Source organism: Aulonocara stuartgranti (assembly GCF_965226115.1).
Source record: "Aulonocara stuartgranti genome assembly, chromosome: 13".
NCBI classification, from domain to species: domain Eukaryota; kingdom Metazoa; phylum Chordata; class Actinopteri; order Cichliformes; family Cichlidae; genus Aulonocara; species Aulonocara stuartgranti.
Genome location: NC_138949.1, coordinates 885,738 through 909,872, shown reverse-complemented (window position 1 = coordinate 909,872; position 24,135 = coordinate 885,738). Strand labels below are relative to the sequence as shown.

Here is a 24,135-nt window from a genome sequence, read left to right as displayed (position 1 = left end):
CGCAAACACGTTTCCCCGGTGCTCGCCGCACTGGCTCCCAGTCCGCTTTAGAATTAAATCCAACATTTTATTGATGAATATAAAGTGCTGAACGGTCAGGCTCCAGAGTATCTGTCTGACTGGCTGCAGCCTTATTTGAGCTCTTAGATCAAGTGATCTCTTGCTCCTGGCCACGTCTGAGTCCAGGCTGCTTCAGAGAGGTGACCGGGCGTTTGCGGTGCCGCAAATCTTTCATTGATATTGTTTGTTACTGTGTAATCTTTCATCTTTGTGCAGCACTTTGGCCAACATTTTGCTGTTATTAAATGTGCTATATAAATAAAAACAAAGTAAAAAACCAACATGGCCTCATGGGGTCTTTGTGTAAACACAGCTGTAATTCTCAGACAGTCCGATCTCATCTTGGTCAATGAATTTGAAATATTCTGTGATTGCAGATGCAAAACGGATTACAAAATATCAACCTAAACACTCAGAGACTAAGTAGACATGAACTAATAGTTGAAGCACTTGCAGTCTGCTTGAATCCCAGTTTGCTGCTATTTTTAAATGTTTCCCTTTTTTCCACATGTCTGTATTTGCAAATTCAGGAGGATGAATGAAGGATGAAACTGTCTGACCAAAAATACCAAAACATTTTGTAACATACCTTCACAGGACGTGGTGACCCTTGACCCCAGCAAATCAGCTGACTTAGTGCTGTTTCATTTCACCTCCGAGGTGCAGGACATCGTCTCTGAGCTTCAGGTGAGGTCAACAGAAATACTGATGTTATTCCTCGTTGCAGTTTCTGAAGCCTAATCAAAGCCTCGAACAGCACAAATATTAAAACCTGAGGACTGCTGTCCAAACCTTTGCCTTCTTCGTTTGTTGTGTATCAGATAAAATACATATGTTGTGCATTTTCCAAAGGGCTGTAAACAGTACAGTATTTACAATAGTCTTCATATCGCACTTTTCTACTTCATGCAGCATGCCTCATTCACACATGCATGTTTTTCTCTCCATAACTGCTTTTTATCTAACATTCACACTCTCATCAGTGAATTGCAGAGCAGGGTTCAGTATCTTGTCCACAGATGCAGACTCGAGCAGCCAGGGGTCAAACAACCAACCTTAGAATTAGTAGATGCTCTAACTCGTGAGCTACAGCCTCCCAGTTTCCGTTCATTTGTCTCTTAAGTCATAATGTTGGGCTTCAAGTCTAATTTTAGTCCCTCTTTCAGAGCCGTTGCCAGAGCTCCTATCAGAGGATGCTGAGATAGTTTGACTCTTATGAAACTGAAGACCAGTTTTTGGAGGATTGCTAAACAGTGATTGTGTAAGGGTTGTGTCACAGTGAGCTCTGGTAGTGCTCTTTCTGTGGGGCGATCGTGGCTCAAGAGTTGGGAGTTCGTCTTGTAATCGAAAGGTTGCCGGTTCGAGCCCCGGCTTGGGCAGTCTCGGTCGTTGTGTCCTTGGGCAAGACGACGTTGCCTACTGGTGGTGGTCAGAGGGCCCGGTGGCGCCAGTGTCCAGCAGCCTCGCCTCTGTCAGTGCCCCAGGGTGGCTGTGGCTACAATGTAGCTGCCATCAGTGTGTGGATGATGGATGACTGGATGTGTAAAGCGCTTCGGGGTCCCTAGTGGGGACTAGTAAAGCGCTATACAAATACATTTACCATTTCTGTCCCTGCTCACACAAAGGAACAGATACTAGTCCTGCTTCTGGTTTGATCCCCATCTAGAGCTCTGTTTGGCTCTTGTCATGTAGCAGCTCGTCTCCTCTCATGTTGAGGCGCAGCAAACCTGTGTGAATGTGACATCCTGGAGGAGCTGGACTACCTGTAACCTGTGATACAATCTTTTGACAAGGACACTAGAAAAGCAAAACTAGAAAAAAGATCATTCAGCAGGGATGAAGAGAAAGCAGTGGTCTCCATCACATCAGTAGGTTGGTGGTTCCATCCCTGGCTGCTCCAGTCAGCATGCCAAATATCCCAGGCCAAGATACTAACCCCAAGTCGCTCTCCGGTGTGTGATTGTTAGATGAGGCCTGTTGTATAAAGTGCTTTGAGTGCTTCAGGAGAGTAGAAAAGTGCTATATAATCGATCCATTCACCATCAAAGCAGGTTAAATGCATAGAAACTGTTTCCTAATAAGACATATTGGTGCTTTATACTCTGATATTCTCCTATTTTTTGAGTGATTATGTAAAATATTCTTCTTCTCTCTCTCTCAAGGATGATCAGCTGCTTTTCAATTTCCTCAACTGCCTCTTGGAGCCACGGTACGGTGTGCGTTTTACCATCTGCCGTCTTAAGCTTTGATTATGCTCTCTTGCAGACACAGCTGGAGATATACTCCTGTTTAAGTCAGGTGCATAGTTGGTGCCATGTAAATTGTCCAGCTGTGAGTGTGTCGTCAGGAAAGATTGGGAGGCACGCAAATGTTTGCACAGAGCTTTGTGGGGACCCTTGTGCTCAGCATCTGATAGTGAAAATCACTTGGACATGAGCAGAAGCCAGCAGACTTGCAGATGCACAAAGTTGAATCAATCCTGCATTTCTCTCTCTCATCCTAATTATGTTCTTCTTCTCCTTATGTGGTCATCTGCTCTTCTCAGGGAAGGCCCTCATTCAGGGTCCATCTTACCTCAAGAAGGTGACCTCCATGAGCTTCTGCTGGATTTAATGTGCCGCTTTGCCCCAGACCAGCTTCTGAGCTTTCTCCACACCTCCCAGCACTACAGACTAGAAGATGCAATACAAGTACTATTATAATTCTTCTTTGCATGTTTCTGTGTACAGAAGTTAAAAACCAAATTATTCCATAAACAGCTGCATTAGTTAATGTATGGAGTAATCTTGAGTGTGTCTGGGTAGAACATAGTTTCTATAGCTATATATAGAAGCCGCGATAGAAGCCGCGATAGAAGCCGTGATAGAAGCCGTGATAGAAGCCGTGATAGAAGCCGTGATAGAAGCTGTGATAGAAGCCGCGATAGAAGCCGCGATAGAAGCTGTGATAGAAGCTCTGATAGAAGCCGCGATAGAAGCCGCGATAGAAGCCGCGATAGAAGCTGTGATAGAAGCCGCGATAGAAGCCGCGGTAGAAGCCGCGATAGAAGCTCTGATAGAAGCTGTGATAGAAGCCGTGCTAGAAGCCGCGATAGAAGCCGCGATAGAAGCCGTGATAGAAGCTCTGATAGAACCTGTGATAGAAGCTCTGATAGAACCTGTGATAGAAGCTCTGATAGAAGCTGTGATAGAAGCTGTGATAGAAGCCGCGATAGAGGCTGCGATAGAAGCTGTGATAGAAGCTGCGATAGAAGCTGCGATAGAAGCCGTGATAGAAGCTGTGATAGAAGCTGTGATAGAAGCTGCGATAGAAGCTGTGATAGAAGCTGTGGTAGAAGCCGCGGTAGAAGCCGCGATAGAAGCTGTGATAGAAGCTGTGATAGAAACTGTGATAGAAGCTGTGATAGAAGCTCTGATAGAAGCCGCGATAGAAGCTGTGATAGAAGCCGTGATAGAAGCCGCGGTAGAAGCCGCGATAGAAGCTCTGATAGAAGCTGTGATAGAAGCCGTGATAGAAGCTGTGATAGAAGCCGCGATAGAAGCCGTGATAGAAGCTGTGATAGAAGCTCTGATAAAAGCTGTGATAGAAGCTCTGATAGAAGCTGTGATAGAAGCTGTGATAGAAGCTGTGATAGAAGCCGCGATAGAAGCTGTGATAGAAGCTGTGATAGAAGCTGTGATAGAAGCTGCGATAGAAGCTGCGATAGAAGCTCTGATAGAAGCCGCGATAGAAGCCGTGATAGAAGCAGAGATAGAAGCCGTGATAGAAGCTGTGATACAAGCTGCGGTAGAAGCCGCGATAGAAGCTGCGATAGAAGCTCTGATAGAAGCTGTGATAGAAGCTGCGATAGAAGCTGTGATAGAAGCTCTGATAGAAGCCGCGATAGAAGCCGTGATAGAAGCAGAGATAGAAGCCGCGATAGAAGCCGCGATAGAAGCTGTGATACAAGCTGCGGTAGAAGCCGCGATAGAAGCCGTGATAGAAGCTCTGATAGAAGCTGCGGTAGAAGCCGCGATAGAAGCTGTGATAGAAGCCGCGATAGAAGCTGTGATAGAAGCTGTGATAGAAGCTGTGATAGAAGCCGCGGTAGAAGCCGCGATAGAAGCTGCGATAGAAGCCGTGATAGAAGCTGTGATAGAAGCCGCGATAGAAGCTGCGATAGAAGCTGCGATAGAAGCTGTGATAGAAGCTGCGATAGAAGCTCTGATAGAAGCCGCGATAGAAGCTGCGATAGAAGCTGCGATAGAAGCTGCGATAGAAGCTGTGATAGAAGCTGTGATAGAAGCCGCGATAGAAGCTGCGATAGAAGCTGCGATAGAAGCTGCGATAGAAGCTGTGATAGAAGCTGTGATAGAAGCCGCGATAGAATCCGCGATAGAAGCCGCGATAGAAGCCGCGATAGAAGCTGTGATAGAAGCCGCGGTAGAAGCCGCGATAGAAGCTGTGATAGAAGCTGTGATAGAAGCCGCGATAGAAGCCGCGATAGAAGCTGTGATAGAAGCTGCGATAGAAGCTGTGATAGAAGCTGTGGTAGAAGCCGCGGTAGAAGCCGCGATAGAAGCTGCGATAGAAGCTGTGATAGAAGCTGTGATAGAAGCCGCGATAGAAGCTGCGATAGAAGCTGCGATAGAAGCTGCGATAGAAGCTCTGATAGGAGCTGCGATAGAAGCTGTGATAGAAGCCGCGATAGAAGCCGCGATAGAAGCCGTGATAGAAGCCGCGATAGAAGCCGCGGTAGAAGCCGCGATAGAAGCCGCGATAGAAGCTGTGATAGAAGCTCTGATAGAAGCTGTGATAGAAGCTCTGATAGAAACTGTGATAGAAGCTGTGATAGAAGCCGCGATAGAAGCCGCGATAGAAGCCGCGGTAGAAGCCGCGATAGAAGCCGTGATAGAAGCTGTGATAGAAGCCGCGATAGAAGCCGCGATAGAAGCTGCGATAGAAGCTGTGATAGAAGCTGTGATAGAAGCTGCGATAGAAGCTGTGATAGAAGCTGTGATAGAAGCTGTGGTAGAAGCCGCGGTAGAAGCCGCGATAGAAGCTGTGATAGAAGCTCTGATAGAAACTGTGATAGAAGCTGTGATAGAAGCTCTGATAGAAACTGTGATAGAAGCTGTGATAGAAGCCGCGATAGAAGCTGTGATAGAAGCTGTGATAGAAGCTGTGGTAGAAGCCGCGGTAGAAGCCGCGATAGAAGCTGTGATAGAAGCTGTGATAGAAACTGTGATAGAAGCTCTGATAGAAACTGTGATAGAAGCTGTGATAGAAGCTGTGATAGAAGCTGTGATAGAAGCCGCGGTAGAAGCCGCGATAGAAGCCGCGGTAGAAGCCGCGATAGAAGCTGCGATAGAAGCTCTGATAGAAGCTGTGATAGAAGCTGCGATAGAAGCTGTGATAGAAGCCGTGATAGAAGCCGTGATAGAAGCTGTGATAGAAGCCGCGATAGAAGCCGTGATAGAAGCTGTGATAGAAGCCGCGATAGAAGCCGTGATAGAAGCTGTGATAGAAGCCGCGATAGAAGCCGCGATAGAAGCTGTGATAGAAGCCGCGATAGAAGCCGCGATAGAAGCCGCGATAGAAGCTCTGATAGAAGCTGTGATAGAAGCTGTGATAGAAGCCGTGATAGAAGCCATGATAGAAGCCGCGATAGAAGCCGTGATAGAAGCCGCGATAGAAGCTGTGATAGAAGCTGTGATAGAAGCCGCGGTAGAAGCCGCGATAGAAGCTGCGGTAGAAGCCGCGATAGAAGCTGCGGTAGAAGCCGCGATAGAAGCTGCGATAGAAGCTCTGATAGAAGCTGTGATAGAAGCTGCGATAGAAGCTGTGATAGAAGCCGCGATAGAAGCCGCGATAGAAGCTGTGATAGAAGCTGCGATAGAAGCTCTGATAGAAGCCGCGATAGAAGCTGCGATAGAAGCTGTGATAGAAGCTGTGATAGAAGCTGCGATAGAAGCTCTGATAGAAGCTGCGATAGAAGCTGCGATAGAAGCTCTGATAGAAGCTGTGATAGAAGCTCTGATAGAAGCTGTGATAGAAGCTGTGATAGAAGCCGCGATAGAATCCGCGATAGAAGCCGTGATAGAAGCTCTGATAGAAGCTCTGATAGAAGCTGTGATAGAAGCTGTGATAGAAGCCGCGATACAAGCTGTGATAGAAGCTGCGATAGAAGCTGTGATAGAAGCTCTGATAGAAGCTGCGATAGAAGCCGCGATAGAAGCCGTGATAGAAGCTGCGATAGAAGCTGCGGTAGAAGCCGCGGTAGAAGCCGCGATAGAAGCCGTGATAGAAGCTGTGATAGAAGCTGTGATAGAAGCCGCGATAGAAGCCGCGATAGAAGCCGCGATAGAAGCCGCGATAGAAGCTGTGATAGAAGCTGCGATAGAAGCTGCGATAGAAGCTGTGATAGAAGCCGCGGTAGAAGCCGCGATAGAAGCCGTGATAGAAGCTGTGATAGAAGCCGTGATAGAAGCTCTGATAGAAACTGTGATAGAAGCTGTGATAGAAGCTGTGATAGAAGCCGCGATAGAAGCCGCGATAGAAGCTCTGATAGAAGCTGTGATAGAAGCTGTGATAGAAGCCGTGATAGAAGCTGTGATAGAAGCCGCGATAGAAGCCGTGATAGAAGCCGCGATAGAAGCTGCGATAGAAGCTGTGGTAGAAGCTGCGGTACAAGCCGCGGTAGAAGCCGCGATAGAAGCTCTGATAGAAGCTGCGATAGAAGCCGCGATAGAAGCCGCGATAGAAGCTGCGATAGAAGCCGCGATAGAAGCTCTGATAGAAGCCGCGATAGAAGCCGCGGTAGAAGCCGCGGTAGAAGCCGCGATAGAAGCTGCGATAGAAGCCGTGATAGAAGCCGTGATAGAAGCTGTGATAGAAGCCGCGGTAGAAGCTGCGATAGAAGCCGTGATAGAAGCTGTGATAGAAGCCGCGATAGAAGCCGTGATAGAAGCTGTGATAGAAGCCGTGATAGAAGCCGTGATAGAAGCTGTGATAGAAGCCGCGATAGAAGCCGCGATAGAAGCCGTGATAGAAGCCGCGATAGAAGCCGTGATAGAAGCCGTGATAGAAGCTGTGATAGAAGCCGCGGTAGAAGCCGCGATAGAAGCCGCGATAGAAGCCGTGATAGAAGCTCTGATAGAAGCTCTGATAGAAGCTCTGATAGAAGCTCTGATAGAAGCCGCGATAGAAGCTGCGATAGAAGCTGCGATAGAAGCTGTGATAGAAGCCGCGATAGAAGCTGTGATAGAAGCTGTGATAGAAGCCGTGATAGAAGCTGTGATAGAAGCCGTGATAGAAGCCGCGATAGAAGCCGCGATAGAAGCTGTGATAGAAGCTGTGATAGAAGCTCTGATAGAAGCCGCGATAGAAGCCGCGATAGAAGCCGTGATAGAAGCCGCGATAGAAGCCGCGGTAGAAGCCGCGATAGAAGCTCTGATAGAAGCCGTGATAGAAGCTGTGATAGAAGCCGCGATAGAAGCCGCGATAGAAGCCGTGATAGAAGCTCTGATAGAAGCTCTGATAGAAGCTCTGATAGAAGCTGTGATAGAAGCTGTGATAGAAGCCGCGATACAAGCTGCGATAGAAGCTGTGATAGAAGCTCTGATAGAAGCTGCGATAGAAGCCGCGATAGAAGCCGTGATAGAAGCCGCGATAGAAGCCGTGATAGAAGCTGTGTTAGAAGCTGTGATAGAAGCTGCGGTAGAAGCCGCGATAGAAGCCGTGATAGAAGCTCTGATAGAAGCTGCGGTAGAAGCCGCAATAGAAGCTGTGATAGAAGCCGCGATAGAAGCTGTGATAGAAGCTGTGATAGAAGCCGTGGTAGAAGCCGCGGTAGAAGCCGCGGTAGAAGCCGCGATAGAAGCTGTGATAGAAGCCGCGATAGAAGCCGCGATAGAAGCTGTGATAGAAGCTGTGATAGAAGCTGTGGTAGAAGCCGCGGTAGAAGCCGCGATAGAAGCTGTGATAGAAGCTGTGATAGAAGCTGTGATAGAAGCCGCGATAGAAGCTGTGATAGAAGCTGTGATAGAAGCTGTGGTAGAAGCCGCGGTAGAAGCCGCGATAGAAGCCGTGATAGAAGCTGTGATAGAAGCTGTGATAGAAGCTGTGATAGAAGCCGCGATAGAAGCTCTGATAGAAGCTGTGATAGAAGCTGTGATAGAAGCCGCGGTAGAAGCCGCGATAGAAGCTGTGATAGAAGCTGTGATAGAAGCTGTGATAGAAGCCGCGATAGAAGCTCTGATAGAAGCTGTGATAGAAGCTGTGATAGAAGCCGCGGTAGAAGCCGCGATAGAAGCTGTGGGGTCCTCGTCGTTGAGATAACTCACTGGGTTTCAGCTCTTCAGGTGGGAAGAAGATTAAAGGTTTTTGTAGTCTTTCATAGCTTCATTTGCCTTCAAGCTGCTTTTTTAGAAGTTTTACTGCAGTCTGTTAAGTATCTACAGATCCACCAGGACACCGAACTAACCTCATCTTAAGAAGAAGAGATGTCTGCGCAGCTGTGATGATGAAATTGTTGCCTAGAGTCAGGATGAACACTTTAAATGCAGTTGAACTCTTTTTCTTGCTGTTGACTGTGCACAGTGCACGCATGCTCGACACAGTGTAGGAAATACGATTTAAAATGTAAATTTAAATTCACAAGTCTTAAATGGGTGTTTTCAAATATAAGAAATTACACAGGGTGTAAGGATGATCTACACCCTGAGTGTCAATCATAAACACAGCAAGCTGGAGCAGCTCAGTGGAAAGAATCAAGCAGCATGTTAGTCGTGACTGCACAGGTAAGCATCCTGCAGCTAGACTGAGGCGACCGTGTTAAACATTCAATGTTTTTATCTCTAGATAACTCAGAAGCACCACTGCAACGAAGCTACAGCCTACCTGCTGGAGATGAAAGGAGATGTTCACGGAGCATTTGCTGTCTCATTAGAGGTAACAGCATAACATCAAAATACCAATTCAGCTGATTTATATAGCAACACTTGCGATTTAAACTGTGAGGTAAAGACTCTACAATATTTATGCTCTAATCGTAAACCTTTTTAACTCGAGACAACAAGCAATGACCTTACTGCCTTACTGCCCACTTTGTTGGGCTGCCACGCTGTCACATCCTTTTGACATCAGAGCTGTTTTAATTCTTGGTGGCATCGAGGTGCTGAAACATTCGTCAGAGGTTCTGATTGATCTTCACACCAGAGGTCCTCTGGGCGGGGTGACTGGTTCTTATATGGTGCTTTTCTACTCTTCTGAGCACTCAAAGCGCTTTATACAACTTGTGCATTCACCCATTCACACCAGCACATTTTTCTAAGTGCTTTCTAGCTAACATTCACACACATGCATGTATCTCGCCCAAGGATATTTTACTAGGGGAAGTCAGGAATCGAACCACCAACCTTCTGATCAGTAGATGACCTGCTCTACCGCCTGAGCTGGTCATCTGAGTATATTCAGGAAACCAGTTTGAGATTGTTTGAGCTTTGTGACGTGATGCGTTATCCTGCTGGAAGCAGCCATCATGTACACTGTGGTTGTAAAGGGACGGGCAATACTTTGGCAGGATGTAGCATTTAAACAATGTTTAATTAAGCGTTGTGCGATATGACAAAATGAAAACATCTATTGTTTCATATTATACGCTGTTGTTTGTTTCGCGGCGTCGCAAAACTGTTTACGGCAATATTTTTTCATGGTCTGGATGGTCACCGCGTGGATGCAGGCACAGAGAAAACCAGAGAAGATGGCGGCTGTTACAACTTATGTGTAGAAATGTATCGTTTAATGCATCGGTCAAAACACTCGACGCCCAGCTGAAAACACTTCACACAAGCTGCCCAAGAGTCACTGAGCTGACAGGAAAAGCTGTGCTTTATATCGTTCTCGGGACGAGAACTGTGACATATCTGAGATTTCTGTCGTGTCGCACAGTTCTAACTTAATTGGTACTTAGAGACCTAAAGTGTGCTACACACAGGGCTGGATGGATCCATGTTTTCATGTTCATGTCAAATTCTGATCTTCCTGTCTGAATGTTGCTGTAGAAATTGCGGCTCATCAAATTAGTGTTTCCTGGCTTCTGTTGTGAAAAGTGTTGGCTCAGTTTCCTGTTCTTAGCTGAAGTGGTGCCTCCTGTAATCGGCTCCTGCTGTAGCCCTTTAAGAATAACTGGCTTTAATGAGCCGTCATCTGAGCTACTGTTTCCTTCGCATCAGCTCGATGCAGAATACCTATACTCCTCAGACTGCAGCATCAATGAGGCATTTTTGCTCAGAGAATTGCTCACTGGGTAGTTTCTTTTCTGTAAACCCTACAAGATGGTTTTGTGGGCAAATCCAAGCCGATCAATCAGCCTGTCTGTCACCAACAACCACGTTCAAAGTCACTTTGCACCCAAACCTTCCCAGTTTCACTTTGAACTTCAGCAGCTTGGCCTGAATGCACTTAGCAGCTGCTGTGTGATTGGCTGAGTCAATACTCTCATTGCAAAGCAGATGAACACGTGTAACAAAGTGACCTGTAAGTGGTATGTTGGTGTTTACACAGACAGTGTTTTTCATTGTGAAGTAAAACATTTTCATACTTAAAATAGTGAAAGACCAGGTTGTTATACTGCTGCTGTCTTATGGATGTAATTGTTGTGTCAAAAAGCTTTTTTGCTCTCTGTGAAGACCCTGAAGGAAACACTGTGTGCTCTGACTGCTGAGAGTGACAGTGGAGCGAAGGATGGGAGATGGGACGAGGCTGTAAGAACTGAATCGGTGCTGATGAAATTAAAGGAGTCTGTGAATGACATCATTGTCTTCTGTCATCGAAGTTGTCAGGGCCTGGACCAGAAACAGAGAGAGGTGGGTGCTGTGCGCGGGTACGCTTGCTGTGAAGAACTGGCATTGCTAGTTATTCCTTGTTTTCCTTATCTCACAGGTTCTCTGGTTTCCACTGTTGGACACAATGATGGCGTCTCAGAAACAAGTAAAGGGGCTCAATGCTAAACACACCTCTGACGGTAACAGTTTGCATGCATCACTACACATGTAAACAAAGATGCCTCACTATGACGATGCTTCCTCTCTAGTCTTTCAGATCTGTGCAGCTCTCTGATGGCTTTTTGTAAATTTAACACATTTTGTTAAAGTATAAAAAGCTACTGATGCTGAGCTCCCTCGGTCAGACAAACTGACCAGTTCTGTGATTCAACAAAGCCAAAAACAGCCATTGCCTAATAACCTGAATATGACGAGCTAGTAACCCTTTGTTCAGTGCAGTTTTATAGTGATTATAAGCTTGTGCTACGGCAGGAGATGGGACAAATACAACTACAGTGTGAAACACACTGTCAGGCCAGCGTTACACATCAAGTTTAGGTTTTGATGTTGATGTTCAACCACAGTGGTGGAAAAACTACTGAGACTCTTTAGTTAAAGTCCTACCGCCTCATTTTAGACCAGTGGTCCCCAACCCCCGGGCCTCGGACCGGTACCGGTCCGTGAGTCGTTTGGTACCGGGCCGCGAGAGTTGAGGTTCAGGTATGAAATGTCTGGTTTTCTGGGTTTTTATCGGTTTTCAGCGTTATTTTGTTATCCTTTTTATCGTTGACTCGGTGTTCCTGGGTCTTTTCACGTGTGTTATGAATAAATCTTTTTTCGGTACCGGTACTAGTTTTATTTTGTTGCATTTATCCGCAACACCTTAAAGGCCGGTCCATGAAAATGTTGTCGGGCATAAACCGGTCCGTGGTTGGAGACCGCTGTTTTAGACTAGAGCATTTAAAAATGTCAAATGATCCTAGTTATTTTGTCTGTATGTGCTCAGACAAAGCTCAGTGTGTTTACCTTTGTTTGATAGAATATGCAGCACTCCCTTAAAAGAATATTTCATTGACCCAGGACCAGTATTACCTCCTTCCCATTGTCCTTCCTGCCCGCTCTCAGGGTTCAGCAGTGACCGGTGGGTCACGTTAGCATAGCTCAGGAGATAAAGCGAACCCTCCACTGTTCTGAACACTGATGGTTTGATCCTGCATGCCAGAGCTTAGAGCTTGTATTAAGTGAAAAAAAGAGCCAATGGAACAAGTGAAAATTCTCCAGATCCAAGATGCACCGTCTCAAAACAAGTCCCCATATCTCACTGAAATGTTGCTCTGTAGCTGATTGTGTCTTATTTTAAGTGTGATGAGATATTTTGACTAGAAATTAGACAAATATACTTGCAGTGAACCCAGTGCAGACATAACTGAGTCTGAGTTTATTCAGTGAGAATGTCCGGGGGGCTGAGCAGGGTGATGAATATGCTGTAGTCCTCAGCACTGATGGGCTAGCTCACTGTGGGGAGCTGATTTGACGACATGAACTTTGTTTCAAAGGAAATAAAACAGTTTAGCTCTAACTGCAGAAGGATCCGTGAGACTGTTTGAGCTGTGATTTTGTTGCTCATCAGAGAGAAAATTGTACAAGCGTTTTTTTGTTATTGTTTTGTTATTGAATCAGTTCTTGGTGTGGCTAATTCATCATGTCTGTAAATGTCTTAGTGCTGAAGGAGCTCACGATGAAGGTTCTCAATGCTATGAGCAGCTTTATTTCTTTACCTGCCATCATTCAACAGATCCTGCAGGTTTGTATGCAGTCTGTCCGTGCATCTATATGCACACACACACACACACACACACACACACACACACACACACACACACACACACACACAGTACGGTGAGAAATTCTTAAACCCACCCTTCATGTGTCTTGCTGCATGCTCAGTCATCCAGGTAAGTAAATGACGTGAAGGTGAGTCCATCCTACCTGCAGCGGCATCGCAGACCACGCCCGCCACAATAATAGAGCAATTCTTTATTTAATTATAAACTTTGTCCTAATTCTGTCCTGTGTTTTAACTATTGAATAATAAAAAGGAAACATCACAAAAACACTTAAGGTCATGAAAATCAATTGAGATTTAGCGATTCAACGAGGCATCCACCTTATTTATCGAAAAGTATCGTTATCGGTGATACTGGCCCGTATTTACTTGGTATCGGATCGATACCAAAATATGCAGTGTGGCACACCACGACCTCCCAGCCCATTGTTCTTTCAGTGATGCTAGTTCAGTCGTTGTGCAAATGTGGAAACCTGCAGTCAGCTGAGACTGAATCACCTGGATGAGTGAAACGTTTTTATCAGGTCCTCCGGCTGAAGGATGTGTTCATCCACCGTTCATCAGAACGGCTGCTTCTCCTACAGCACAATCTAGAATTTATTCCAGCATAACCTTTGCTCTCAGTCACAGACAGTTGATTACAAAGTCTGTGACGGATCATGAGCCAGACGAGCTACTGCATCACTGACGCTCCCACAGAGAAAAGTTTCACATGAATTCCAGTCATTTTGTAGTAAATACTCTTGGTTTCTTTGTGTGGTCCGACATCGCCCCAGTTTGACGACATTTAAATTATGTTAGCATTGAGTTTAATGCAAGCTAAGGCTCGTTTCATTATTTGGACTTATTTTACTGTTTAACAACATGTTTGTTCAGATTGGTCAAACAATCCTATGAACAGTAGCAGCAGTTTATACCAACACAGCAATTAATTACTGGCTGTGTTTACATCCTGATTTAGCTTAATCTTATTTGTCTGTGCCACAGAGCACCAGACATATGGTCACACTGTTCACTGACACTGCGTAACATCAGACTGCATCTGCCTGCTTGTTTGTTAGGATCCAGTGTATGGCAAAGGCAAGCTGGCGGAGATTCAAGGCCTCATTCTGGGTATGCTGGACACGTTTAACTATGAACAGGTAAGACGTGTGTGTGTGTGTGTGTGTGTGTGTGTGTGTGTGTGTGTGTGTGTGTGTGTGGCAAAGTGCTACTGAGCGGTGTACCAGGGGCACGGAGAAAAGTTGTTGTACCATAGGCACGAGAAAAGTTGTCGTACCATAGGCACGAGAAAAGTTGTCGTACCATAGGCACGAGCAGTGTGTGTGTGTGTGTGTGTGTGAATTGCAGGTAATATTTGTGCTCTAAACAGCTGTTTGAGTTGGGTATATGAAAGGAACCATATTATAGAGACGTGTCTCCATGGACAATAGCATTGTATGATGACGTGTTAATAATCGTTGTTTGCCAGGAGCAAAAACAGATGAATCAGAACCTCTCGAGCTTTTACACACATGTTGCTGTTTGCATGAATGCAGACATATGCCTTTGGAAACGTTTTCAGCATAGCATAGACATTACCGCCCGTTTCAACCCATCATTACCATCTGATGGGTTGAAACGGGCGGTTTGTGCTGCTCATGTAGTCATGGTGTGACAATAATCTTTAGCCTTGATCTGTGAAGGAAACACGTTATTCTAATTACACATTTTGAACTCTTTATGGCACATGAATGTAGACATAACTAACAAAAAAATGTTTCAGACTTTACTTGAAACAACCACCAATCTGTTGAACTACGACCTCCACTGGTCCCTGGCTCACCTGCGTGCTGCTGTCACAAGAGGACTCCACCCACGACAAGACTGCTGTAACATCTGCCTCCAGCAGTACAAGAGGAGGCAGGACGCATCTGAGGAGATCATTGTTTTCAGGTGACACACACGCATTATATATGTATACATATGTGTGTGTGTTTACATGGGAAACTCTTCCAGCTCCTTTACTTTTTGTATAATCATGTTTGCACTCCATGTTTCTTCTTTTGTTATTGCCAAAGTGTCATTAGCACGCATCATGACTGTAACTCAGTATTAGTTTATGAACATTGAATAACACATTAACAAACCAATGTTCTGTTAATCAGTCGTGACACCTTGTTTATACAATATTTAAGACTTAAAAGGCTCACAGCTGATCATACCCAGGTCTTGGTAACAAGTAACAAACTGAATCATCTTTTTATAAACTTTATCTTGAATAACTATTTTCTGATCTGCTCTTCACCCGCAGAGCCTGTATGACCTGTTACATGTCGTCTCATGTCTGTGTCCTATAATTTTAATCATCTCATCATTTTCCATATAATCAATAAGCCATTTGTGATTAAGATGCCGTCATGGAGAGTTTTACCAACATGATAAGCTAGTGAACTAAGCAATCTTGTGCAAAATCTAAAGTTAAGTAATGTTGTCATTGAGCATCAGTGAAGTCTTGTAGGCAGTCATCGTCCGAGGATAATGGCCTGACCAAAACAACTGAAATGATTCAATTCAGGTTTATTAAATAACACAAATTTAAACAACAGTTTTGTCAAAGCGCATCAAACTGTAAGTTAAAGACTCGATTCTTTTAGAGAAAAAGCCCAACAATCAGACAGTTTGCTGTGAGCAACACGTGGAGACAGCGGGAAGGAAAAACTCCCTTTTAACAGGAAGAAACCTGCAGCAGAACCAGGCTCAGGGAGGGGCGGGGCCATCTGCTGCGACCGGTTAGTGATGATGGGAGGGAGAAGGAAAACCAAATAAGTTGAGGAGAAAACAGTCAGTGATCTTCATTAACAGCCAGTCAGTCAGAATGACCTGCTCTGGGAGTGCCTTAATGCACACAGCAGCAATAATGTCTGAAAGACCTCAATGCAAACCACGTAATGCTAAAGCCCAGCAGAGGCCCTATGAGACAAAAAGCAGACCCGGTCTACTGATTGAATTTTACACCGCCCCATCCAGATTATGCCAGAAGTTTTGGTTATGGCTCATTATTAGAACCCTTGGCCCACAGCTCACAGATCCCTTCACTAGGCTTTCTTAGATGGAACTTGTTGCTAAAAGCAAAACAATCCATAGACATTAAAATGACTGTTTATGAATGTCTGTCTCTCCAGCTGTGGTCACCTGTACCACCTGCAGTGCCTGCAGCAAAAGGATTGTGTGTGGGGCTGTGCTTCAGAGCTGCAGCGGCAGTGGAGGTGCTACAAGTGTTCGGCCATCCACGGAGGAAGAGTCGGGCCTTCCACTGAACCAAAGAGAGGCCGTAGCACATCTCTGGCACAGGTGTGTGTGTGTGTGTGTGTGTGTGTGTGTGTGTGTGTGTGTGTGTGTGTGTGTGTGTGTGTGACAGTGAAAGAAGATATGTCAGTGCTTTAACCCAGCATGAAATGATAGAAGTTTGTTCAAAAATACAACAAGCACCGAGCTAAAGCAAAATGTATTCTGCTCACATGTTCACCTTTATGGCTGTGTGGAATCAGACAGTACAGATGTGACTGCAGACGTTCAGCAGGGGTTTAGAAAGCGTAGCATTAACTGTTGTCTCCCATTTTCAGTGGCTTGAAGCGATTTTGTCAGACAGCCCACAGTCTCATCTTTCCTTGTTATTGTGTTGCAAATAGGGCTGATTAAAGCTCTGGTCATTCCAAGCACTGAACCTGCAGCTGGAGCTGACCCTTTGGCACAGATGTTGATGCAGTTAAAGGAGAAAAACCAAACAGCTAATCCAACAAGAAAGGACACAGCAGGGGTGTCACACTCATTTTAAACGGGGGACCACCTACAGCCCACTCTTCTCTGTCAGTGTGAAGACGTTACATATTTAACTGTTTTTCTACATGATGAAGAAAAAGACAGGAATCCATCAGCACAACTCTTTGGATTTAAATTGTAAGAAATAAAACGTCAGATCATTTCAGACTGTCCAGTTTTTGTTTTTTAGTCATAAAGAAACAGAACTTTCTACAGCAGAGAGTGGAAACAGAAACTAAGAGATTTCTTACAGCCTAATTAGTTTCCTTTGGTACTGAACAGCAGAAATGAGGCTTTCTTGTCAGAGGTCATTTTTGAGGGGAAAACAGCAGCTGTACAAAACAGCTGGTTCATAAAAGCAAGCGAGTAATGCAGAACATACCAGCATCAACCTTTGATGGGAAACTGGTGGGCTTTTATTGTGGTGGAAGCATGGCAGCGAAGCCAAGATAAATTCATGACGATGTTTTGCTGTTGGTTCGATGAGTTTTGGTCGTCGAGTGACGAAACCTGCAGCTTTCGAGTCTGTGCGATGTGGTAACACGCGTGTGCGTGCTGCCGGGGCGTCCGTGTTGACGTCTTTCTGTGCAATCTGTTTACCTGATCTTTAATGGCTGCTTTATCTGTTTGGTGTTTCTGTGGACACACACGTTTGTATTTAAATGACACATTTGATACATCCTATTAACCCAGATGCTCTGGTGTTGCGTTTCATGACATGGGCGGAGCTGGGCGGCCTTCCAAACCTTGCTGTTTTGATTTCATTGTTGAGTCCAAGGATGAGGAACGTTGTACTGAAACTAACATGGCTGAAACAACGCTGTCCCTCTCTGTGCCACAGACACATGTGACATCAGCACGCCAAGACACAGGGGCGTCGGCTCTCAGGAAGAAGGTAGGTTTGATCGACCCCCGGGCGTCGCGCTGTGGCCCTCTGCTGATCTGTTTCTGCTCAAACGTTTTCTGAGCAATAACTCTGAAATCATGGATCACGTACACAACTTATTCTATTCAAATCTCAGTTTGTAGTTTAATGTCAACATTAATGTCAACAGCATTCTGTAGTTAACGTGAGTCTCATCAATCGAATGTGAGACGGATCAAACTAATAACTATGTTGCAGTTCTGGTTTCTTTCTAAATTACTGTCATTTTTGCACTTTTTACACAATATGTAACAAATGACATCGTAATAGAGCGTCTGTGGTGTATGTGCTGTGACGCAGGTGTTCACTGAGGCAGCACTGGACCTTCAGCAGGAGCAGTCCTGGGATGAAATCCGCTGCTTATACCGAGGACCATCCAGGGTATTAAAACGAGCGCATTTTCATTAGGACATGACAGATTCCACTGATGCTGAAATTAATGTGACGCAGTGCTTGTTGTTTTTTGTTATAGTTTAAAAACAGTTATCATTACACAACAGCAGTAAAAACAAACACAAGCAGGTGATCCTACAGGTGAGTTTGTGTGCTTGTGTACTGCTCTGAAATGTCAAACAATCAAGATGTGATTGACGTGCAGGCTTGTTGCACAGAAGTGTTGCATTAGCTATTTTTACACAAAACGACATTTTCAGAGGCTCAGAAGTAACTGGATGGACCGATAAGCAGTTTCTTGGCAGGTTGAGCCACGAAACTGGTAAAAAAGCAGTCTTTGCTTATCCAGTTATTTCAGTGCACGTAGCCTTGGTAGGGTGTGTCCATCTGTGGGACCAGCACCCCAAAACAGGAAGTCCCCGTTTATCTAATCCTGATGTATGTTTCTGTGGGTCAGCAGGCAGTGCAGAGTCTAGGAGTTGATGAGCGAGGCCACTGGTTTCTGAATGTCTACCCTCCCTCCTCCACTGGGAGGAACCCTGAGTTGCCTTGCAGGCCCAGTATTCATCAGCCCCCCCTCTAGATCAGTGCCAAGCCACTCAGTTGAACTGTTAGAAATCTGGAGTAAATTGTAAGAGCTATTTAAACTCTATTAATAATAATGTATTGCATTTATACAGCGCTTTTCAGGACCCCTCAAAGCGCTTTACAATGCCACTATTCATCCACTCTCACATTCACACACTGGTGGAGGCAGCTACAGTTGTAGCCACAGCTGCCCTGGGGCGCACTGACAGAAGCGAGGCTGCCATATCGCGCCATCGGCCCCTCTGGCCAACACCAGTAGGCGGTAGGTGAAGTGTCTTGCCCAAGGACATGACGACCGAGACGGTCCGAGCCGGGGCTCGAACCGGCAACCTGCCGATTACAAGACGAACTCCCAACTCTTGAGCCACGATCGCCCCGTGATACTCAAGTTTTTACCTTCACAAAGGGTTAAAAAAGGAATATGCACAATTTAGACTATTTGAATGGGTGATATTTTATTAAAGCACAACCCAAAAGTAATAAAAACAGAATCAAATCCCTTGAATTATACTTATCTAACCTACTCTGATCTAATGTTGACTAGTGTTCCTGATAATAGTCCAACAGGAAAACAGAATCCTGGAAATTCAGCTCCAGACTTACTGCTGACGATACAATCCAAGCTCTCACTGCGGTTGCACAGGGACTGAGGGCTCTTAACAACGCACAGTCACTCCCGAAGCCATGCAACCTGTGGTTTAGCTCAACCTCCTGAGCTGCAGTCAGTCAGGCTGCAGACCAGCGAGGGTGCCGTGCTATCCACCACCAACAACATCAACAATGCCCACGTGAGCATCAGGATGGACCATGATCTTTTTTTCTTCTGTTTCTATATCTTCTCTCTTTCCTAGTTGTCCATGCTTTCAGAAGTCTCCCACTGCCACGAGAAAACAGGATCTCTGTTCTCCGTCCAGCTGGGAACAGAAAGTTTCCAACTGAAACTCTCTCCTCCGCCTCTCTTCGAAGAATAACATCATGACTGCTTGAGGACAACATTTTCCTTTTGCTCTTTTCAACACCAAAGTCCTTTGGGAGTAGCTGACGTCAGATCTCGCTTTAGTCCCAGTTATTCCATCTTTCTTTGTTTTTTACTGTGTACAACTTTACCCAAAATGTTGGTTGAAGAAATGCTGCAGAAGTCTTCAGCTGGATAAGCTCTGCGCCTCATCTGGCTCATTTTGAAATAGAAGTTGATGTTTGGTGTGAGTTAAAGTTCGATGCAGCAGTTCAACTCTGAGGTGGGACTTCCAGGGAGTGATCTTTAAAAAACATGAAAAGCTTTGCTGAACACCTCAAAACTGTTCATATTTACACTAATATATTATTAATGACCTGTGAAGATTTTCAACATTTTCAAAAAATATTAGAAAAAAACGATGTGCTGTGTAAATTAAATGAAGCACTGGTATCTTTAGCATAAAAATGAGTGTCCCTGTGTAGAGGCAGTGTGTGATTGTCAGTCAAACAGGAAACCTTGGCCTTCTCTGTTTAAATGATAAAGAGACTAGAGGGAAAACAAGGAGTGAAATTAAAGCTCAAATATGACTAAAAACCACTTCAAATGTTGTTTCTGTTGGAGTTCTCCTCCTGCTCCTCATGCTCGGTTTACAGCACATTAAGATAAGATAAGATAGAACTTTATTAATCCCTCGGGTGGGTTCCTCTGGGAAATTCGATATGGCTTTATATAGTCCATTATGGCTTCATTAATAATTCGACCAGAGCAACAAAGGCCAGAATGATTCCCAGCAAAGATGGTTTTCTGTCTCCTCTGCCACATATGTGTACATATTCAAATCATTTGGCTTTCTGTTGCACATTATGTGGTAACTGTAATGATTGTGGCTGGATGTTGTGATCACTGTTGTTACTTGTAACAGACAAAGCAGAAGCAGAGGGAGGTTCGGCCCACGCAGTGCTGTTCTGGGTTATTCATCTTTACATTTGAAAAGCTCCCATCTGAAAACATCGAATCAAATTTGTCATCAGTGACATCACTGATACTAAATCCTTATTGAGTGTTTCTCCTGCCTGAGAGCTGTAAGAACGGGGACTTAAACTCTGCTTAATAAACCAGCACGTACTGTATATTGTCTCATGTGGTGTTTGCTTTGTTTGTCTTCAGCTCTCATAATTTTGAGTTAAAGTTCTGCATCACACCAACTTCAAAATCCTCTTTTAGAAAACCTTCAAAACTTCCTCTGAGGAATCAGTTTGACTTTGTACTAACAGCGCACTGACATCTAGAGCTCAAAACTCTGCAAGCAGTTACAGATTTCAGTCCGATGTATCAGGATAAAGACATTGTTACACAGTTACAGAGAGCACGCAGACAGGATTTTACATCTCCCATCTCCAGAGGCTGAACAACAAAGTAAGAACAGCTGACAAGCAGTTTCATGGCCAGATGGTGTTTTATTCTCTTGTTACACTGGACGTGCTGTGAAATGTTGAACCTGCTTTGGTAGCTGTGCACTACAAGTCTCAATATGAGGTCACAGGAGCTGCTGTGGACGAGGCCATACTAGGCTGGAGAGAGCGAGTGCAAAGTTTAGCAGCTGTCAAATAAAACGTCTTCAACATGAAGACTGAACCAGCTCAGCACAACAGTCTCACAGAAGCAGAAGTCTCCAATCAAAAGATGACTTCATGAACTGCTCATTACACTGGAGAGCGAGGAGGCCCGACCAGACAGGCTGTTTCTGCAAAAACAAACACCAGACGGAGGAAAGGAACGGCGAAGCATAAAACGTCAGCGAAACCTGATGGAGAACATGTAAAAGGCACGTATGGGAATATGGCTGCCAACGGAAATGGGCCACAAGTCAGACAAAGTCATTTCTTGACTACATGTGGCAGAAATCAGCCGATCACATCTTCATTCGCTGATTTTAACTTTTGACTAATGCTTCAAATTTGGCTTCAGCACCTCATCAGACCCGCTGACACTGATTTTCAGTCAGTTCTTGTGTAATGTGACACACCTCAGCCTTTCCTCCATCTTCCTGACAGCCAGCCTTCTACGGAGGCCGTTTCTGATGAAGCTTTGGTGAAGAGTCCATGTGTCCGATCTTTGCTGCATTTGATCTCATTTCTTGAGTTTCAGATACAGTTCACGTGCTGCAGATAGACTTTTAGACCCGCTACATCTTCTTTGTCGTCCCCTTTTCCCCGATTCCTCAAAACATTCATAAATAAAAGCCTTGAAAGTGAAACTGAGTGAAGAACTATTACACTTTAAAAAAATCACAAGACAGTCTGGAAGCAACATCTGAAAGAAATGGTGGTGCATTTAAAGAGGAACAAATAAAAAAGACATAAGACATCAGTAAGAACGTGTCATAATTTACGTCCCTGTATGCGGAAGCTGCACATGTTGCTATGTGTGCATCTGCTTTTGCTGTGTAGAGTCTGTATAGTCCAAAACAAACAGCCAGGTTTGCTTCTGCTAATGAAATGATTAGGACGCAGACCCTTTAGTACTCCAAACTACTGTTCTCATTATTTTGGAGATGCTACAACCGTCGTCTGGCCAGCATCAAGTCGTTCTGCTCTTTTATCAAAAGCACTCTTCACTACCCGGATCTTTACTCAAGCCACGGGAAGTCCAGTGTACTCCGGTGGCCCAAAGCAATCATAGAGTTCCTGCTGGTGCTAGATGATTGTACTGGTCCCAGATCAGGCCTGTAAAGATGAAAAGGCAGGGAGTAAACATGTGTACGTACACATCTAAGATACTCTTTGTGCATGTGTCAGCAGGAGAAGGGTGTTTCTAAAACATCTTGGATTACAGCGAGACCTTACTAGGCCTAAATCCCAGACTCCCACTCCTACACGAGAACACTGAGGAATGCTGATTTGACTCTCCCAACCCTGCTCTGTCCATCTGGGTGGGTGCCAAGCTCCAATCAGGACAGAGGGAGAGGCTGAAGTGCCAGCAACCCTCCACCTCCCATTAAACTCCTCCCTCGACAAGCTCTCAAATAAAGAAGAGCCAGTGTTCATCCAGAACAGGCGAAAAGCCCCTTTTAGAGTCCCAGTCTTTGCATCCTGCCTAAAGGTCTCTTAGGCTGTCCTTTCCAAAACACATTGCTCATGCTGGATATTCACATATAAATAACTATAAATCTTCCTTATCACACAGGGGACACAGGTACAGTGCCCTTTCAGTGGCTCTGAATTGGTGTGATTTCGACCCGTGAGGATGTAACGTGTCTTTGACAAGTTGAAGAAGGAAAGCAGGATTATGTTGATACATGTTTTACAGCAAAAGTAAAAACAGGAAAATGTGTGTTTTACTGAAAGTGAGCAGAAAACGTGAGTTTTGTTTATGTTTGTGAAGAAAAACAAACATACACTGAAACATGTGCAGGTACATCAGTCTTCTTGTGTTGTGTGTGTGGGTGTCATGAAATGTTCTCGTAAAGGAGAGTGGGACGTTTTCAGCCTGATGATGGTCTGCTTCACTTGCATCACTTGTTAGGAGACCACCTTTTGCCTCTCTGATGGGTCCCCAGCTGTATACGGACCCCTGATTAGCTGCCCATCGGATCATTTGGGCCAGTGTGCCGCGACAAAATGTGAAAAAGGAGCAAAATGGCCGTTTATCCAAGTTCTTCTGGACCTGACTGCAGATCATAGACGTACACTGTGGTGTGGAGCATGCTCCTCACCTGTAGAGCTGTGGGCAGGACATCTTCAGTGAAGCTGAGGCTGCTCCCAGCCTGCTGTGATTCCTTAACTTAGTCTTCCTTACCACGTCTTTGACTCTGGCCCACGTGCTGTTTTCACTCAGCTGAACACAAAGACACACAAAATCGTCACTGATCAATTTCCCCTTCCAGCAGTAAATGCAATGTCAGCCTGACAGAGTTTTTGGAATGCAGAGCGTCGCCTCATATATCTCATGTGAAAACATTTGTTAATCACGCTGCAGAATGTGATTCTGTCAGGATAAACCACTTACTGTGTGCTGATGGATGGAGAGCCCCTCAGTGCTGTCCCCGTGGACCTCCCCCTCAGTGTGACTCCTTTGGCTTAGGCTCTTCCTGCACGGAGGAGCGAGTGTGAAACCACCACCTGTAACTCCTGAAACAGGGAGCAAACAATAAGCACTTACAGTTCAGTTTGTGCCTGACTAATAACATTTAAACCAGTATTCGTTTGGTCCTTTCGTGCATTTTGTCAACGCTGTAAGCACCTGTAAAAAAACCAAACACACTACACATGTGTGCTGAGCCACAACATTTCAAACGCTGTGTGTCCTCGGTGTCCTGCCCAAACTGAAGGATGGACGTTATCATGGCAAAACACACTGACTTTGATTTAAGTACAGGTGGACCCGACCATGCAGGCAGACACAGTGTGTGTGTGTGTGTGTTTCCAAAGCATCGCTACATGATTAGTGATTTTTCATTCAGTAATGGCTGTTATAAGAACTCCTGCTGGAGACAGTGCATGTCTGCTTTTTCCTTCTGCTCATCCCACTCCCCTCTTCTCCTACTTTACTGTAAACAGATCACTTCTTGTCACAGCTTCTGTTGGTCATAGCACTTTGCTAGGACCTATTCAGTCCAGTGCTATAGCTACATAACAGTTGGTGAATCCGAATGTGAAATTACTTTATGTGGACTGTGCGTGGTCCGTGTTCCTGTCAGGAGCAGATTTCTGCCCGGGTTTGGGTAAAGCAGAACCTTTCTTTAAAGTAGATGAACTGT

General features: G+C 45.1%; 2 protein-coding genes across 4 annotated transcripts in view; one reads left to right on the top strand and one right to left on the bottom strand.

Moving 5' to 3' along the window:
* Positions 1–20,506, top strand: part of vps8 (VPS8 subunit of CORVET complex) — a 70,675-nt gene extending 50,169 nt beyond the window's left edge. For both annotated transcript variants that reach the window (XM_082556844.1, XM_082556843.1), the window contains exons 33-45: positions 658–747; positions 2,223–2,269; positions 2,606–2,750; positions 8,902–8,991; positions 10,731–10,907; positions 10,984–11,065; positions 12,587–12,669; positions 13,773–13,853; positions 14,477–14,646; positions 15,876–16,044; positions 17,354–17,407; positions 17,738–17,818; positions 19,270–20,506. In XM_082556844.1, the coding sequence (XP_082412970.1) occupies positions 658–747; positions 2,223–2,269; positions 2,606–2,750; positions 8,902–8,991; positions 10,731–10,907; positions 10,984–11,065; positions 12,587–12,669; positions 13,773–13,853; positions 14,477–14,646; positions 15,876–16,044; positions 17,354–17,407; positions 17,738–17,818; positions 19,270–19,389 (1,389 nt within the window). In that variant the 3' untranslated portion in view covers positions 19,390–20,506. The remainder of the gene's footprint in view (positions 1–657; positions 748–2,222; positions 2,270–2,605; positions 2,751–8,901; positions 8,992–10,730; positions 10,908–10,983; positions 11,066–12,586; positions 12,670–13,772; positions 13,854–14,476; positions 14,647–15,875; positions 16,045–17,353; positions 17,408–17,737; positions 17,819–19,269) is intronic.
* A 307-nt stretch (positions 20,507–20,813) lies between these two features.
* Positions 20,814–24,135, bottom strand: part of LOC309720195 (uncharacterized protein) — a 39,057-nt gene continuing 35,735 nt past the window's right edge. For both annotated transcript variants that reach the window (XM_082556865.1, XM_082556866.1), the window contains 3 exons: positions 23,385–23,506; positions 23,092–23,213; positions 20,814–22,102 (listed from right to left, as the gene is read on the bottom strand). In XM_082556865.1, coding sequence (XP_082412991.1) covers positions 22,006–22,102; positions 23,092–23,213; positions 23,385–23,506 — 341 coding nt within the window. In that variant the 3' untranslated portion in view covers positions 20,814–22,005. The remainder of the gene's footprint in view (positions 22,103–23,091; positions 23,214–23,384; positions 23,507–24,135) is intronic.